The sequence below is a fragment of the Falco rusticolus genome, chromosome 4 (genome assembly GCF_015220075.1).
Source record: "Falco rusticolus isolate bFalRus1 chromosome 4, bFalRus1.pri, whole genome shotgun sequence".
Lineage (NCBI taxonomy): Eukaryota > Metazoa > Chordata > Aves > Falconiformes > Falconidae > Falco > Falco rusticolus.
Genome location: NC_051190.1, coordinates 10,482,095 through 10,500,159, shown reverse-complemented (window position 1 = coordinate 10,500,159; position 18,065 = coordinate 10,482,095). Strand labels below are relative to the sequence as shown.

The following is an 18,065-nucleotide window of genomic DNA, read 5'->3' as shown; positions in this document are numbered from 1 at the left end:
ATAAGCTGCAGTGGCATATTGAGAAAGTGTAGCCAGCACAGGAGCAATGATCTCAGTCCCGCACCACACCACCAGTGCTTTGCCCTGCCCTGAGATGAAGCACTATTTCTCAGGCACTCCCCACCCTTGAAATGCCCACACTTCAAAGCATCTAAGCAAAGACACGTGCAAAGCCTTCTGCAACCGGCTTGATTTTCACCTCTCATACCCCTTTTCAGACATCAGATTAGCCCAGTTAGTCCTGTCCACCACACAGTGTTGGCAGTGTCCGTGGCGGGATGCTGGGGACGGTGGCATCTATTATGCATGTCTAAGGTAGTCATCTTGGACATTTACTTGGCTCACATGAAATGGATGTGACTGTCCCTGTTCTGCGTGGACTTGTCAATCCCCACACAGTCTCATCCCCGAATTCTACTTCTCCACAGCTCCATGATGCCCACAGCAAACCAACAGGCTACAGACTGCAGTCAGGGCAGCACAGCTCCAGACACTGAGGCTCTTCTGATTTGATCTGTGGTCACTCAATAGCTACTTTAGTTGTGCATCATGATTACCACAAAACAATGGATTTACAACATCCCTTCAAGGGAAAAAGTAGTACCAGCACAGGTGGCCTACAGGCTGACTTCAAAATGGGGAGCAAAGCTGTGACCGCCCAGGGCCAGGCATACGTGGGGAGCTGGAAGGTAACGTCAGAGGAGTATTACTACATGCTCATCTTGTTCTCAGGCTCTTCCTCAGCATCTGCTCCTGGTTGCTGGGAAATAAAGGACTCTGGGCTAATCAGGAACTCTGAGGGACCAAGATCAGCAAAATCTGACCACACCACCACCACCACCACGCTTTTGAGCATGTCTAGCTCAGAGGGCAGGAACGATGTTCCTGTTAGTAGCAGGGACAGGTCATCCCAACAAAGGGAGTAGGAGCATGAAGTAAAAGGAACATGAGGGCAAAACCTAGGGATGGAAAGCAAAGAGGTGGGGAAAGCAGGGCTGTGGCACTATCCTGCAGAGGACCAGGACCACAACTTTGTTAACAGTACTACCATCTCCCTTGGCCCAGTGGTGGAGAGAAGGTCCTTTCCTTTAACCGGCACACATCTCATTCACCAGCAAGAAATTCTGCAAAGATCTGATGAAGAGTGCTGAGAAAAACTGCCTATAAGAAACTGCAGAGATCTTCCTTGAGATCTGCAAGTGTCTCTTGTCAGCATCACGAAACAAAACCGGAGCAACTTTAAGACACCTACAAAAAGTGATGCAGATCATTAACGCCATGTTCAAGAGCTAGAGGGCCTTGCACTATTGGACTGAAACATCCCCTCCCGTGCATTCTCCACTTACAGCTGTAATAACCTGAACAACTTTAAAAAAAAAGACACCATTCTCTCCAGAGCACTGGGCACCCAGAGCAGTCAGGCAGAGGGGGGCCACCAGTGCTGCTGTAAATCATTTAATAGAAAGACACTTTCCTGGGGACCTGGGTACACCAGCTCTAGCTCACCTTGTGTGTGAGTCTGCATGTCCCGGGCCAGCTCCATTGGCAGCACAGAGTTTACAAGTGTTGAGATGACTGCAGCATCCAAGTTGCACATGGCTCCAAAGCACTTCAACAGCAGCAGCCGTAATGGCACCCTGTGTTCCTGCAAAAACAATTTATTAGACGAAATGATGTCCCAGATGAGAGCTCACTCTAAGGCAGAGACATATAACTGGCTAGAAATTCCCACTGTTGGGAAGCCACAGACCCTTCCAGGGTGACAGTGAACCCAGAAGCTCTACTGGATTTTAACAGCAGCATGGGAGTCATTTTACAGTAACATTCACAACTGAGCTAGATACAGATCGTTGGCATGTGTGGTCAGAGAGCATGCAACAGCCAGAGCTCAGATCTGAAATGTCCCACTACATCCAATAAATATGACACAAATCAGCAACAGATAACCAGACCCCAGCAAACGGATTTAATTTGTTGAGTAGCCAGGATTCTCTGGGCACACTGAGGTTTCACGAATGCTGCTCTGAAGGAGGTTTCTGGACAACACAATATTTGCAAACCCTCTTCAGCATGTGATGGTTAGTGAACAGGATGGGAGCAGCTCCTCCACTGTGAAGCTGACAGGCTTGTGCTGGGAACAGAGGACATAACCAGAAAGTTCTGGGACGTGCAGGGATTCCAGCAAAGATGACACTCAACCTGCAGCTCCCACGCAGGAGTTCTGGTGCTGGGGTAACCCTCATACTCCAGCCTCAGCCAGCAACTCCAGGGTTCAGAGAACAGAAGCGAGCCAGGCCCTGGCACAGGGCACAACAGCAGCCAGGACAGGAGGCAATTTCTCTCAATCTTGTCAGGCTTCCTTGAGATCCTGGTCAGAGGAGAGCAGGCAGCGAAAGCCAGCAGGCTCCAGTGTGCCCTGCCTGCCTTCCCACTGCTCTCAGATATGCTACAGCCTCCTGATGCTGAGCTCTGGGTTCAGACACAGAAGTGCCAGATGAAAGCTAAGTGCCACAAGACTTGATGTGCTGTAGCTGGGGACTTGGGGACAAGACGGGTACAAGTTTCCAACCCTCCCGAGTCCTACAACAGCACGTTCCAAGGAGAGGGGCAAAGCAACACCACACAGGCGTTGAAGGCAAAACTTTCATTTCTTCCTCTGAATACTGATTTCTGTCCTCACTCCCAAGGCTTCTACTCACAACCTGCTTTCCTAAGCAAAGCTATTTACTGATGCACAGGAGTGCATCAATTAAAAGAGGAGCAGTCACAGCCTGTCAGCTTTCCCAAGGCATCCTCAGAAACCCTTCCTCTAGATACTAGCAATGTCGGTTCTGTCCCTCAATTGAGCTAATAAAAGCAGCGAGCTTACCCTTCACAGTGCCGGCTACTGCTTCGAAGTCTATAGCATCCTCTGCTCTTCCATACAACCTGCATGCATAGCATTGACATTAGCCAGCACACAGAAGGGATGTGCTGGAACTCCACCTCGTCCACACAACTGCCCTATCCAGGGGGAACATCTTACATAAGCTCATCAGATCCACCTGCTCTTTTGCATTTTCAGGGAAATCTCAAAGAGGTATTTGATGCGTTCTGCCACCTTACCATCTGATAATATGCCACAAGGGACAGGACGGATTCAAACTCATTCTTCTTGCACATTTTCTTGCAAACTTCTGGGTCTGCATCTGTCTGGAAGCAGGAATGAACAGGTCAGCCCAGTGGCACATCAAAGCAGCAAGGTGCATGCTGCAGGGACCTCAAGGGAGGCCAGCTGCTTTCAGATCTCAGTAGTCCCAGCCCAACCATCTCACAAAAACTCAAAGCAGAGCATCAAGACAGCTCAAGAACCACCACCCTGCAGATTCTGCATCAAAGTGAATTCCTGAGAAACGTCTCTGCCATACAGCTGAAATCCAAAAAACCCATGACCCGAGCAGCACCCTGATGAGCACATCACTCAGTTACACAGGGCAGCTCCAGTACCATTCCCATCCCGAGAATATCGTACATCTCCTCCTGCCTCTAAATTATGAGGAAATAGTTGCACAAAATCACCCTCTGCCTTGCCCTGCAGGTCCACAGCGAGGCGGCACAGGCTGTATGTTGAGTAAAAAAGACACTGGCATTTATGACGCAAAAAAAAACCCCTGTTCTGCTTATGTCAGAACCTCAGAGGAGTACAAGATAGGTGGCAGAGCAAACCCCACACTGGCACCCGTAGCAGGCCATGTCACTGCAGTGAGTGGCAGCTCCCGTATCACCACGCTCCCTGTATGCAGGTGGGCTTGTTCATGGCAGCAACAGCACTGGGACAGTATTGCCCACTGCTGCCCACTGTGGGGACGCACCTCTCCCGTCCGCACAGATGTAGTGAGATACTTTATACTTTCTCACAAAAATAGCTTTAAAGCTCACCTTCAAGGCAATGAAAGAATTTTCTTTGCATTTAATGGACCTCACCCCGCAGGATGTTTTAAACAGAAGATATTTTACATGGCCCTAGGAGTGCAACAACCCTCACAGTGGGACATTGGGGTGTTTTTGAGGTGAGGGTTTATATTCTCCTGTGATAGGTAAATACCGTGGCTGCCATGAAGAACAGCTCTATAATGATCTTCAGAACAGCTTTGTAAGGTAGAGTGGAAAGCAGCTCAAGAGCGCTGCAGACCCCACACAGGAGGGCACAGCTTCATATCAACAGTGCAGATGCGATGGCAACACAGGGGCGAAGGAGGTCAGGAAAAAAAAAGGAACTTCACCAGGGCTGTCTGCTCTGCCTGAAAAGAGAAATTGACTCACCAGGATGCGAAGCAGCTCCTCCAGGTAGCAGCAGATGACATTCTCATCCTCGTAGAGTGCCCAGCTGCGCTGCTGAGCATCGTCCTTGTGCCTGGCCAGATCTGCGAAGATCACCTCCAGCCGCTGCTCATCGTGGCAGATCTGTCCTGAGGGCAGCCCCGCACTCAGATTCTGCACGGTAGCAAAACCACTGGTTAGTGCGGCCCTGACAGCTAGCTGTTGTCTGGGTGCCTGTTTCCTCTAATCTTTGTCTAAGGACTGGCAGTTGACCCCATTCAGTCAAGAGCTGCCAGCAAAAAACCAGCAAGTTTCAGACATGTGTTATTTCAGCTTTCATACTTCTGGGGCCTCTACCCACCTCCTTTCCTTACACAGCTAATGTAGTGAGTGAATCAAGATAGATGCCAGAACCAGTACATGGTCAGAACATCTTTAAATCCAAGATGCCACAATTCTGCTGGAGCATTAACTGTCTTCCGAGGATGTTAAAGAACCCAAGAAACCTCAACTCAAAGCAAGCTACACCCTGTTTTCTTATTGCATTTAGTAACCTAAGGCTGATCCAGGAAAGCCAATGTTCTCAAAGCCACGGGAATTTGTACCCAAGTCCCTCCTAGATCACATAATTGTAACCTCTTAGCACACGTACGCATTACAACTTCCCCACTTCTCTTCACAGCAAACCACAGGGTGTCTGCAGAACACTACCGGCTGCCTGCCTGCCCTGGGGAGGGTTAATGCTGCAGTAAGGGGATTACTTCCTATAAGTATTATTTCCTATAAATAACTACTTATTTTTTCCTATATTTCCTGCTCATTTCCTATAAGAGAGGAATTCAAGGCAAGAAGCCAACTCAGATGACCAGAGACCTCTGCACATTTTGTAACACTTACACGGAAAACCCAAGCTGGCCAGAGTACTACGCTCAGTGCCAGCTAAACCCTCGCTCCCCCTTCCCAGGGGGCAGCCAAAACCCGCCACATCTTTCACAAAAGCAGCACAGCACATGTCAAGAGCAGGGGGCAACCCAGCCCCACTGAACCAGAACAGTTTATTATCCTTGCACAAAACAAATAAAACACTGGTTTCCTTCTAGGTGCAGGCCTCAGGCAGGTGCCCAGAAGCCCTTCAGGGGACATGCCATAGACTGAAAATCATCCTGAGAATGGGGAAAGCCAAACCAGGGTGGCACGGGCCAGCATTGCTGCCAGGCGGCAGATGAGCACAGCTCCAGGCTCACCCCAATAAAACAGATGTGTCCCGGACACCAAACCAACCCGCTGCACAACTGCCTGAAGGAGAAGTTCCCCTCACTGCCCCCTCCCTCCAGCCTGAAAGAGACACATCTTCCTGTAATCCTTGACTCAAGGATTGACCAAGCGCTTGCACAGTACCCAAAGTGCCAACTGCTCAGTACTACGTCTGCCATCTTCTGCAGCAAGGGTGGGAACCAGTTCATCTTGGGCTGCTTTGGTTCTGCTTTCTTCCAAACAACAGAGCTCAACCACCATTCACAGCAGCTCTGCAGCTTGTAGCTACGACGCGGGCTAACTCAGCAGATCTTACTGCATGTCCTCCTTTCTCGGACTGCTGGCACCTGCACCCCCACCACTTCTACCTCACACAATAACCCTTGCCACGAAGGCTTCAATCTTCAGTTGTTTTTCCTACAATGTTCCTCTCCTTTGAGAAAGAGGGAGGAGTAGGCAGGCAGCAGTTACCCTGCCCCAACAGCTGCCGTGGTCTGTGATTTACGATAAGCCTCTAGGACCTAAGGATATCATATGAACTACCTGGTTTCCTGAAAGCAGGGCAAGAAGGAGGGACCAGCACGTGGAACTGGGCTGATTACAGGTGATGAGCCCAGGCACCATTAAGAGAGGTAAGGACTAATCTGCAGAAGAGCTTAAATGATATACACAGGGGTTTGGCAGCAGCAACAACAAGCAGCAGGAGATCAGCGAAGTGGAAGAGAACCCAGCTGAGAAATTCAAACAGGAAAACCCCACTCACTGAGACCAAACCCTTTACAATTTTTGGATGAAGCTGTCTTGCAGCATGAAGCGACAAGTCATGATCGTTCAGTGTGAAAAGGCCTTTACTGCTACCAGCCGGGACACCCTGCTACTGCATGGTGTCTTCTGGAAACCTAGAGAAGGCTTAGTCCTGTCTTGGTACAGCCCCTTCCAACAGACTGGCTATGAGGCCGGGGGCAGAAAGACTTTAAGCAGGCTTTACACCACAAGTAGAGCAGAAGGGGGTTTTTGTATGGAGACATGAGCCCATGTTTTGCGTCAGTGGCCACACATGCGGTCACAGACCCACACCACCAGCATGCAAGACTGCCAAGCGCAGCAGCCACCCCCTTCCTGGCCACCTTCCACCCTCCAGCCCCTTCTGGAAAAAACACTCCAGCTTTAACAGCAACGTCTCACCTGCTTTATTAGAGACAGAATTCTTAGCAATTTGTTTTGGGGCATTTGGGGTGTGAACTAATTACAACCCCAATTCAGCGCTTCAACTATATAATCAAAAATTACTCTTCTCACTGCTCATCACATACTTTTTGTCAGGCAGGTAACGAAGGAAGCAGTGTGCTGGTTTAGCACAAGCCTCTGTACACTCTCAAAATTTTGGGAAGCTGTGGACGGCCTAGCAGAAAACCAGGTAACCAGCCGTGAGAGAGGCTGGCAGCTTTCAGGAGCTGAGCAAAATGCAAGAGAATCTCCCACTGCATGGCGATTACAGAGGCAAATATGTTAGCTAAGAGACTCACTTGGTCTTGCCATTTCTTCCTCTCTTTAAGAGGACCTACAATATTGCAACATCACCCGGCTGTCCTCCTGCACCCCAGCTGCTTGGGAGAGGATTCGCCATTTATGTACACTACTCACATCCTCCTCGCCGGAGCACAGCAGAGCTGGTCCGGCCTCAGTCCACTGCTGGGATGTCTTTTTGGATGAGCATTTTAATGAGTACTCGTTTTAATGATCACTCTATTCAGCTTCTTATCACTAATCTGCTTCCTCTAATCCTTCATCTGCAGCCCTTACAACCCCACCAAGCTCCTAATGGACTCGGATGAGATCAATCCATTAACAAGCCTTCAATCCGACCAGTGTAACTGCACCACACACCATCTCCGTGCACTCTCAGCACTGTTCTCAGCCCTCCCACCACCAGGGTCAGGTCTCTGCTTACTAAAACGTCTTGGCAGCTACTACAACGGGCAGCCTCAAACCTTGAACTGACGACTTAGCAACAATTCTACACAGAATCCCCTGAGATCATGGAATTGTTTGGTATAACGAATAAAAAGTCAGTGATTTGTACCATTTGTACTATTGTGTATATATATACACACACATAATTTATATACATATATAAATTTTATAGATAGAGAGAGCATAATTTGTACCATTAAAATATGCTAGTGATGCTGTGACAGTACAGCCACCCCACAACTACACGTAACTGCCCTTCCAGCTGCTAGAGCCGGTCTTCTGCACCAGGTGAATAACCTCATCTGGAACCGGGCCCCTACGTGTCAGCAGAGCTGCATCTTCTGTGTGGGACCTTGAGGAAGAACACACGCTGCACCACAACACCTACACCTGAGCACTGCGCAAGCCCACCCAGGCTCCCCTTCTGAAAGCAGTATCCCTCAGGAGAGGTGTGATGAGGTACTAACAAGATGGGACAGGACTTTCTGCTGTGTCTCCATACAGTACCGGGCATTTTTTAAAGTCCCGCAGATGTCCTAGATGACAGACACCGTATCAGTTACAACTAGATCCATACCTGTCCCTGCACCAGCACCAGAATTTCTTCCCATCTTTTTCAGGCTGGTCTGCAGCAATGGGCATGAATCCGAGGTTTTCAAATCCCCTCTGCAGAAACCTGGCACTAAATGACTGCTGAGAAATTAAGCTTATTGTATCCCAAGAACAGGTATTAAAGATAAAAATAGTATTCAAATCTTGTCCAAGGTCTAAATAACAGAAAACTGAACTTCTTCACGTGCAAGTCAGAGCCAGAATATTTGCTTGAAACAGCTATATTTTTTTGCTGAATGTAGAGCGTACATTGACACGGTATTGTTATTGAAGTAGGAAGCAATTAACTATTGGGTTATGGCCACAAACTGAGCCTTGATGATTGCTTATAGGACCCTCTATTCAGTGCAGACAGTTAACAGATTATAATTTGATCTAAAATTTGAATGCCATTAGTTTTCCATATTCAAATGCCTCTGAACAGTTCATTATAATCTTGCCATTAGCAATGGAACTCCAATCTTAGATGTTTGTATGAAGTGTACTCCTCAGGGTTGTATTTAGCAAGTGGGAGCTGAAATTTATTATCCCTCCAACTTAAGCAGAGGGCTGCCCAGATGCACTTTGCTATTTCAATGACTGCTGCAAAAAACATCATTTCATTTCCCTCCTTGCACGTCCGCAGCAGAGGAAGCAGGCATACATGATCTTTTTGGCATAAGGTTTACTTAGAACAAGCTCAAGATAACGCTTTTCCTCCAGTGGCTGAAAAAATAATCTTCTGTGGTCTTTTAAAAACAGTAACAAAACAGGGCTGAGGCATATCTGAGGTTTGCATCTATGGAAAACTAGTTTTCATCACTTTGATTAAAGACCAGGCCAGGCGTAAGGAAGTTTTGGGTGCTCCACCACCAAGAGACACAAGAATCTGTGCAGATTTACAGTACGCATAGGCATGCTGAATCTACACAGATGACATGCAGCACCATAGAAGAAAATCTTATGTATTATTTTATAAAAGGCTTCTACACAGAAGCACTTATTGCGGAAGTTCCAGTTTCCTGAGCTTCTATTTGCCATGTTCATAACAAAACACCTCTTTAAAAAGTCACTATTCATTTCTTTCTCTGACTTTATGCTGCCACAATGACTCTCTGAGCTTTCACAATCAGCGGTCAACAACTCCTACCAGAGCTTTCTCAGTGTGACTCAAGTCCTGCTGCACCCATTCCCACTGCTGCTTCGTCACCCGCACCGTCCCGGAGACCTGGAAGGTTGTCATCTCCCACCTGATGCGCTCATGCACTACAATGCGCTGCCATCCATCCCACCTCCCTCTCCCCAAACCACAGTCTTATCCGAGACACCCACCCCTTTGCCGCAGTCCACCAGTGCTTTCCAGCACCAAGGGCCCTCTCAGCTGGTTTCCCCTCTCACCCCCAGCTCCAAATTCAAGGTTATGTTGTACATCAGCAGTTCATTTGGGGAATAAACTCACCTGCTTCCCACATCCCTGCTTCCAGTACTCTGACTCTGGTTCAAACCCCTGGTTCCCTTGGTGAGATATCTACCCCCACCTTGCACCTCTCCCCTTTCCTTTACAATCTCACTGCACTTCTCACACCAAATGTTAGGAGCGCTCACTGAGCTTGGAACACCTCCTGCCCAAGGTTAGGAGGTGGTCTGCAGCAGCCCCCCTGGCCCAGCACCACATTACCTTACTCTCCACCACAGAGATGAGAATCTGCTCCATGATGCTGCTGGTTGCCGGGACGGAGGTCTGAATATGGCCGATGACCACACCGATGGCCACGCGGGACAGCTCGTAGCTGAGGTGGGTGTTCCTGCGCACCAGCTCGATCAGTTCGGCACCTATCGTCTTAGGCACAGACGCCACCAGAGCACTGGCTTCTGGTGGCACTGGCTCCACGGCGGCCACCTTCTTATCCTCCAGGCAGAGGGAGTTGAAGGCATCCAGACTTGTAGTGGGGGCTGGGGCACCTTTCTTCACCTGAGAAGTCTTCTCGCCATCCACAGTGTGGGACCTCTGGGTCCCCCCTTCAGCTGGTGGTGCTGGGGCAGCCCTCTTGGTCTGGGGCGATTTGCTGGCCCCATCCTTGGGAGAAGTCCCGTAGCGGGAGTGGCCCATAGAGCCGGCATCCAAATTGCGTGTTATCGTGGTGTGGACGCTGCGGCTTGGGACAGGGGGTGGGGTGTTGGCAGGACTGGAGGTGGCCGTCGGGAGAGTGGTCTTTGATGCAGAACCAGCAGTGTACAAGGTATCCAGGGATGTCGTGCTTATAGAGGAGGCACTGGAAGCTGACCCAGGGATAATTTCAACAGCATCTGAAAGGGAACAATTAAAAATGCCTTAGCAACAGCATCAAAGGAAAAAAGAACAAACAAATTGCTACAGTGCAGTCCATTAAAAGGCTCATTGTGCATGCGACCAGAGCAGTTTAACTCCTCTTCCTGCCTGGCTTATCTCAAAGCAAAATTGTACCAGTTCTCTCTGGAACAGCGTTCCTGCACAATCACCTCTTTAGAAAGGGAAAAACTACTCTATTGAGATGAATACCCTTCAAAGGGCTTAGTGTTTTATGCAGGGGAAGGGAGGGAGAGAGGGACAGGACTAAGCGACAGAAAAGTCTTCTCCCCCTGGCTTAGCAAGGCCCTTTTTCTGCATTCAGAATCTAAGCCCTCACTTTTGGATGACGGTGCCTGAGAACTGCAAGACACCAAAGGCTTCGCACACCAGCCTGCACCGCCTCCTTGCATGCACCTCACCGACCGCAAACCACGGTTAGCATCGACAGCAAAGGAAACATTTGGCTGACAACACCTCTAGTCGCTTCCTTTCAGCACTCTCTACCATTTGATCACGAGCCCTGCAGCCCTGCTAGCATCCACCACTTTCACAAGCCTCCACGATATCTGCTCTACTGTATTTCTCCTCCCCCGCCCCCTCTAGTTTTGACTAGCTCTAGCAGTGGTAGCTGTCCCACCTTCCAAGGAAAAAAATCCACTACAAGCAAAGAGATGTCAAGATTTCTCTTTCCTTTAACCTGGCCTAAAATATAGTTTTGGGAAACCTTAACCAGTAATTTCTAGGGGGCAGCTACATACCCGAGTTCTTTCCCAACTGTGAAAACATTTACTTGGGCAAACACTGGGTTACCTTCATTAGAGCTTCACGAGAGCAGCTGATGTCAGCGCTGGAAGAGAAGGAGCACACCCCATGGGGAGCCCAGCTCCCAGGAAATGCCCTTTCACCCACGCCGAAGGAAAGACCAGTGGGACAGACACATATATCACCTTTACTGCACCTCTGCAGGCAACTCCAACCCTTCCTGCCCTGTTGGTCCTGGGAGCCCTCCACTACTCCATCCACCACTCCACCCCAAGGCTGAGCTAGTACTAGTTTCCTTCCCACCGGGGTTCAGCATCCCTCTTTTTTCCTCCTCCTCCTCACAGAGGAGCATTCATGAATCATAGCTCCCACCATGCTTCATTAAATCAAGATAATGAGTCGAAGGAAACTAACCTTTGCAAAGTCCCATTACCACACTGAAAAATGGCTCAGTACCATTAAACACCATTAAGCCAGCCAGCCCCAGGTTCCAATTAACTACCTGCAAGTCAACAGCTCTGCCCTGCTCCTCACAAGGGGATGAGAGCAGGCTGGAGATGGGCTGCCTGTCACTAATGGTATGGCCATCACAACACAGGAGAACACTTGGGCAAGCTAACAGCAACGCAGCAGGATGAGCACTGCCTCTGCCAGCCCAACCGCACTGGAGATGGAGAAGCTCCTGCCCCAGCCCCATGGTCCTGCTTTGAAGTGCTCCTGACCACCTGCTGCCCTGCCTGTGGGCAGCACTTGGGCAGCTGCGCCCCTGGTATTATTACTGCTCCTTACAGGCACCCGCCAGTGGTCTGAAGGAAATCCCATCTGAGCACTGCACAATTCTTTCTAGTGCCTGACAGACTGGGAGCCAAAAGCAAGACTTGAGCCTGTCCTAAAAGTGCTACCAGTGAGCTCCCCGTGATCAACTACCACATTCTGCGCTGCTGGGCAGGCTCCCTCTGCCTTGCTGGGAGATGGCCATGGTGTCTGCGGGAGAAAAACACCCACAAGGATCTTAAAATCACTGCAGCTGTGCACTGGCCAGACTAGCCACACAGGCAGGCAGGGAGTTTGCTCCTCAGAGAGCACCACGTTTCCCAAAGCCACCAGCACCCGAGGACCGGGAGGATGCTGTACCTGGCACCCATCCACAGGTGCCAGGCTGCCCAGACTCCCAGATCAGAGAGGGCTTGAAGGAGTACTGGCCACCAGCTCATGACCATTAGCATTAAAGCCTATACTAATTTAGGATTTATGTTTTATATATATATATATATATATATATATAAAAAAGACATAAAACCTACAGGAATGTAGAATATATATATATTTATAAGGCTATAAAACCCATAGGAATTTAGGATATATAAGGATGATCTTCTAAGCACAAAGCATGAGCATCCGGAAACCATGACTGTTACATCGCCCAGTGTCTGTTTCGTGCCCGAGATCTGGAAAGCGGTTTGTCCTTACTTTTAACAGGAGCAGCAATCTGTGCGTTCTTGCGTTTCTCTGGAGGTGGGGGGGTGATAGGAGCAGCACGCTGGGGCTGTGGTGGGATCTATAAGGAAAGATTTCAGAGCAATCAAAGGAGGTTGACAATGAAGACATTCTCCGTTATGAAACCTTCTTTCTTGCGTGCGTGTGTAAATTTGTCCTTACATCTCTTTCATCATTCAGGGAAGTTTTCTCAGGAGGACAGATATTAATAGGCAGCTTCCTAGAAGAACAAAGCAGGACTCAAGCCGGCTTCATCCCCTCCCCGTGACAGGCAAAGCAGCCCTTGTTTAATTGCTGTCTTCAGCAGCACACAGCACACACGTCGTGTAGACCTGTCAAGCATTTACTCCTCCTTTATTCCAAATGCAATCCCACACACTCGCTGTGTCTCCACATTACTCTCAACAGCTCCACAGAGGCTGCAAACAGGGTGTGTATTTAGACACTCTTCTGGAGAGATCCATTACATCAGCTACAAATACCCTTGCAGAACGACAAAGCCAAGGACTGGAGACAAGTAAATGCCTTTTCCATGCTTTCAGAGCTATTTCTGCTCATGCAGGGAGAAAATAGGGCTAGACCCTCTGTGCAATCCTACGCTACCTATAGCAAGACCCACTGGGAAAAGCTTTTGCCAGGGAGTTGCATTAACTCTCTGCCTCTGGGGTCTCCTGTAATTCTCCTCTGCTACGCATGCTGAGCCAGCAGCGTACGAGCCCCAGATCCAGATTCCTACACTCATCTTTTCCTGCCATATCCAAACACTATGACCACTGACATAGCTTTCACCCAGAATCACTCCGGTGAGGTGCAACCTCAGGGTTCACCCCCGATCAGTAGGACACCGCTGAACGCAGCAGCCAGGCTAGGTGGGAGCACATTGCATCAGTACTCTGATCCTCACATCCCAGCGGCTCAGGGCCAGGAGACTCGATTTGTGGTCCCTTAGGAATTCTGTGATTCAGAGCCTGCTGCCTGAAGCATGACTGTTTTTATGGGATATTACAATCACTGCCTGCAGCAAAACCCCAAAGGGCTGCATTGAAAGGGAAAGGAGGTGATGGCCTGAATGTCCCAGGTAGCCCAGGCTAAAGCCAGCTGAAATATACAGTGACATTTAGGCCATCACACAGTGACAATTTTCCATGTTTGTTCAGCACAGGAAAAGAAGTTTTTCTGTGACCTGCCAGTGCTGAACAGCCCTATAACACCACACAGGACACACAGCACTGCCAGTCCCTGCAGCAAAAAAATGAGACAGGCCCCTGAAAGGTCTCTATCTTAAATAGCTTGGAACAAGGAGAATGGATCCAGGAAGGGCAGAAGCCTCCTTTGAAATGGGAGCAAAGATATTCCTGTAAACAAGACACACTTTCAGGGACCACCTCACATGTTAATGTTAATATGGGGCTCACAGCCCATGTCTGGACCCTACCAGACAAGTGAAGACAGCAGTTTGCACGGCTTACAAACACTATTAGAAAGGGATCTCTCGGTCCCTTTCTCCCACCCAACACCTAATACATCCATCCTTTTACTATGCCGTTTTGACATAAAGAAGAAACTGCGCAAGTCGCTTCTTTACAAGTGCCTTCAGCTGGTGGACTAGTCCGAGATACTGCTGCAGACACCCAGTCTGAGCTCTTCTGCCCTTGTCAATCCATCCCACATTGTTCTCTGGTTAAAAAGCTATATGATACTTCCATACAGCTTCAAAAATGATCCATGTCGGTCCAAAAAGAGACTGCACAGCTGAGAGGCCAAGCAGATCAGGAGGGGTCTCAGCATTGCATGGTTGGAAGGCTGGTCCCAAATTCGGAAAGCTCAGCTGTGCTAAAAGCAGAGCCCTCCCTGCAAAGCGAGGGAGCTAACAGCACAAGTCGGGGCCGCTTGGCACGGCACGGCCACGATTCCTGAAGCAGTGGGATTTAGCAGACAGGCAGGCTCAGAGCTTAGAGCCAACACATGACATTATTTGGAGATAGAGCTAGGGCTGGGTCATTCCAGAGTATTTCCATGGCTTCATTAGCCCTTCCAAATTTACCATGCAAGTTTAACACAGCTATTACAGACTAGTGCTTAAATTAATAGATGTACAGCTAATGTTAGCTCAGAGCCCTGCCAGCCTCATTTAGATGGCCACGCGCAACAGTCCAAGAGCTGTGATGAGAACGTGAGGCATCACATGAATTTCCCTGTGCTGACGCGTGCCCAAGCTGTGAGCCTCTGGCATGGTCAGGAGTTGCGAGAGATAATCAATGGACAACTTTTGCCTCTGCCCCACACCTCAGCTGCTGCGTGGGGCCAAGAGAAGGATGTACAACACCAAAACCCTCCTAGAGAAAGGAAGGAAAGGGGAGAAAACATCCTCTGTCCAGCTGCCATGGGGAAGGTGACCATGGAGGACTCCCTGCAGCTCAGATCCCTCCTGGACAGAGGGTAGGAGAAGAGGTGGGACCTTACCAAGGGTCCAGAGAGAAGCACCTGGACATGTGTTAAAAGCCTCCCTTTCTCCAGGCCTCTACAAGAGGGCTGTGAACTGCCTCAGATCGATGGATTTTACACACGTGCTTCCTTTCCTTTTGCATTCTGTAGGGACTGCTAGCAGAGGCTGTGCTGCCTGTGAGCTGACTCAATCACAGCACTCCATCCCCTTCCCAGCTGGCCAGACAGAGAGCACCACCGCTCCTTCAACTCCTGGGAATAACGCTATTATAGTAGGAACTTTTAAACAAACAAACAAACAAAAACCAAGACGAAAAAAATAAACCAACAATCCCCCACCCACCACCTCCTCTAGGCAAACTGTGCCAAGTCAGACACACTGGTCTGAAGCAAAGGGTTCTGAAGATGAGCATCACAAACCCACTGAGCATGCACAAAAGCAGCAGACTGACTAAAACATGCTGAGAGCCCAACCTCCTCCTCGGGCAAGCTGGCATGTAACTGCTCCAGCTTCCCACCTTGTGCTAAGAATGGAGGAGCTGAGGAGAGGCTCAGCGCAGGTGTCATCACCAAGAACTCCAGCCAGTTCAGCCCTGCGAGCAAAGCCACCAACAGGAAATTTGCACCTCAAATTTTGCTTAAGTTTCCAGATGCAAACAAGAACACACCCAAAAATCCCAAGCAGTGAAAAGCACATCCCAAGACCTCTGCTTCTCTGGAGTTAGTGAGAAAGTTAGGATTTCAGCAAGCCTCCTCTTAGGCAGCTGCACAACCAGTGGAAGAAAGCCATGCTGCTTCCTCCGTTTCGTACTTTCAAAGCACACAGGAAATCCCCCCAACTGAGCTGTTAAAATCTCAAGGAGCCCTTTCAGCACAGGGCTAGGCTGGAAGCCCTTTGACTGCATCCTCAATGCCACCCAGACAGAAACAGTTCTTTGTCAGCCAAGGAATCTGTCTTGCTCCTTTTTGGAAAGAGACCAAACCACAGACCAGATAAAGACAGGGAACTGGCACGCAGAATGGGCCGTAAGGTGCTCCATTTGCCTAGCCCATAATGCACAGGCTTGAGAATGGAGCTGATTTGGCTGCCCAGAAAATGAATACCAAGGAGAAAAATGGGGTTTGAAGGAGTTGCTGTGTTCTGCATGAGCCAGAGCTACCTCTCATCTCTCAGACTCGCAGTTCTTCAAGTGTAAAACAAGCCTCATCTGCTAGGCATGACAGTGTATCAGTACCTTATAAACACTGCCTGCCTCCGAACACTTATCCCAGACAGATGAAGAAAAACTACAGTGCACATGTTCATCTGTAGGAGAAAAAAAAAAATCTCCACGCTCAGCCTTGCACGGTGCCTTTAGCCCCAACATCCAGCTATACCTACACAGTGTAATCAGACACATCATCCATCCCCAACAACTGCTGCATCCACCCTGAGCTACTCCTTGGAAGTCTCTCTGGCACCACACAGTAACCTTGGAACTGTGCCACCAAGATAAAAAAAAAAAAACCAACTCTGCTTTAAATCATATTTCCTGCAATTTACCTTTAATTCATCATGACAAGCAACATTCAGACAAAGCAGGGCCTTTGGATGTTATTATGTTTTAAGTAGTAAAAATAGGCAGCCACAGCAGATAAAATTCTTAAGGACCAAAGACCTGGTTGTGCAGATGTAACAAAGCAGTGCTGAGCACTCAGACGTTCTGCTGCTCGTGTCAAAACTGCTTTTCCCAGTATTCTCTGGGGAACTCGCAACTCTTCTAGAAAGCTGTCAAGAGATAGTCACACAACATACGAGTGGATCTCGCACGTCACCATAAAACCATGGACCCTCAAGGATCCCAAAAAGCATCACAAGTGTAAATGGAAGGACTGTTCCAGACTTCTTACATAGAGAAGAGACAGCATCAATTTACACTGCAGTGATCCCAGGTAAGCAGCACAAACGTTTGATTTGTGACTTCAGCTGCAAAGGCATTTTATTGAACAGGAGGAACCTAGAAAGTGTCGAGCCACTGTTACCTGATAAAGACCTTCATCCTCATCCTCAAACTCAGTGTTCGGAAGACTGTGGTGTCGCTCGTACCCTGTCCGGCACACCCCGTTGGGCTGCCGTGCCACATCCAGATGGTGATCGCTGGAGGACTGTGTCATAACCATCCCCTGCGGGGTGGGAGAGTGACCTTTGCGTGAGACCGTCTCCTTCCGGTGATGGATCAGTTTTCTGAAAGAGAATGACATCAGAAACAGCGGAGCTAAATAAAGGAAGGGAGCAACCATGCTGCAACTTTTTTTTTTTTATACCGTATTTTTTAATGATTTATTGCATTTGGGCTATATATACACCAGAACGGGTTACATTATTCTGAATGTTTCATTAACTCCAACTCCATGTTTCATTAACAACTAAAGGAAGCACTTCTGGGGGAGGAAGGAAGAGGCTCCGTAAGAGTCCATGATTTATTCATCAGTTCGCTGGAGAAAAATGCCTCTTCCTCGGGGGAGAGTCACATATTGCATCGCAAGCTTCAGAAATTGCCTGCACTTTAGAATCGCTGTTCAACTGAGATTAAACCAGCGTGCTTCAGTGCAGCACGAGGTGTCAGAGAAAAACAAAAATTTCTCCTCGCAAGCAATTATTTGAGAACATATTAAGGACCTTGTGCCACGTGCCAACCACCTCTACAATTCCTGGCTGGTAAAGAGGATAAAATGCATCTGGAAGGGGTTTGATTTCTCATCCAAGCCTACAATGCAGCTGGGAGTCTTCTCTTCTTTACACACACAGGGATAGAGGGGCAAGACCAAAGCACTGCTTTGCTGGACGCGGTTGACAGGAGCAGCACTGGCTACCGGCTCGAATGCTGGGAAGCCCTCTTGGTGCATCAGCACTTTGCAGCGCAGGGACTCAAAT

The 18,065-nt window shown here is 48.9% G+C and overlaps 1 protein-coding gene across 3 annotated transcripts in view; it reads right to left on the bottom strand.

The window, feature by feature from the left end:
* NCKIPSD (NCK interacting protein with SH3 domain) overlaps positions 1-18,065 on the bottom strand; it is a 54,198-nt gene that overhangs the window by 11,756 nt on the left and 24,377 nt on the right. For all 3 annotated transcript variants that reach the window (XM_037383350.1, XM_037383348.1, XM_037383349.1), the window contains exons 3-8: positions 17,174-17,375; positions 12,680-12,767; positions 9,797-10,425; positions 4,303-4,473; positions 3,106-3,192; positions 1,507-1,645 (exon numbers count right to left, since the gene is read on the bottom strand). In XM_037383350.1, the coding sequence (XP_037239247.1) occupies positions 1,507-1,645; positions 3,106-3,192; positions 4,303-4,473; positions 9,797-10,425; positions 12,680-12,767; positions 17,174-17,375 (1,316 nt within the window). The remainder of the gene's footprint in view (positions 1-1,506; positions 1,646-3,105; positions 3,193-4,302; positions 4,474-9,796; positions 10,426-12,679; positions 12,768-17,173; positions 17,376-18,065) is intronic.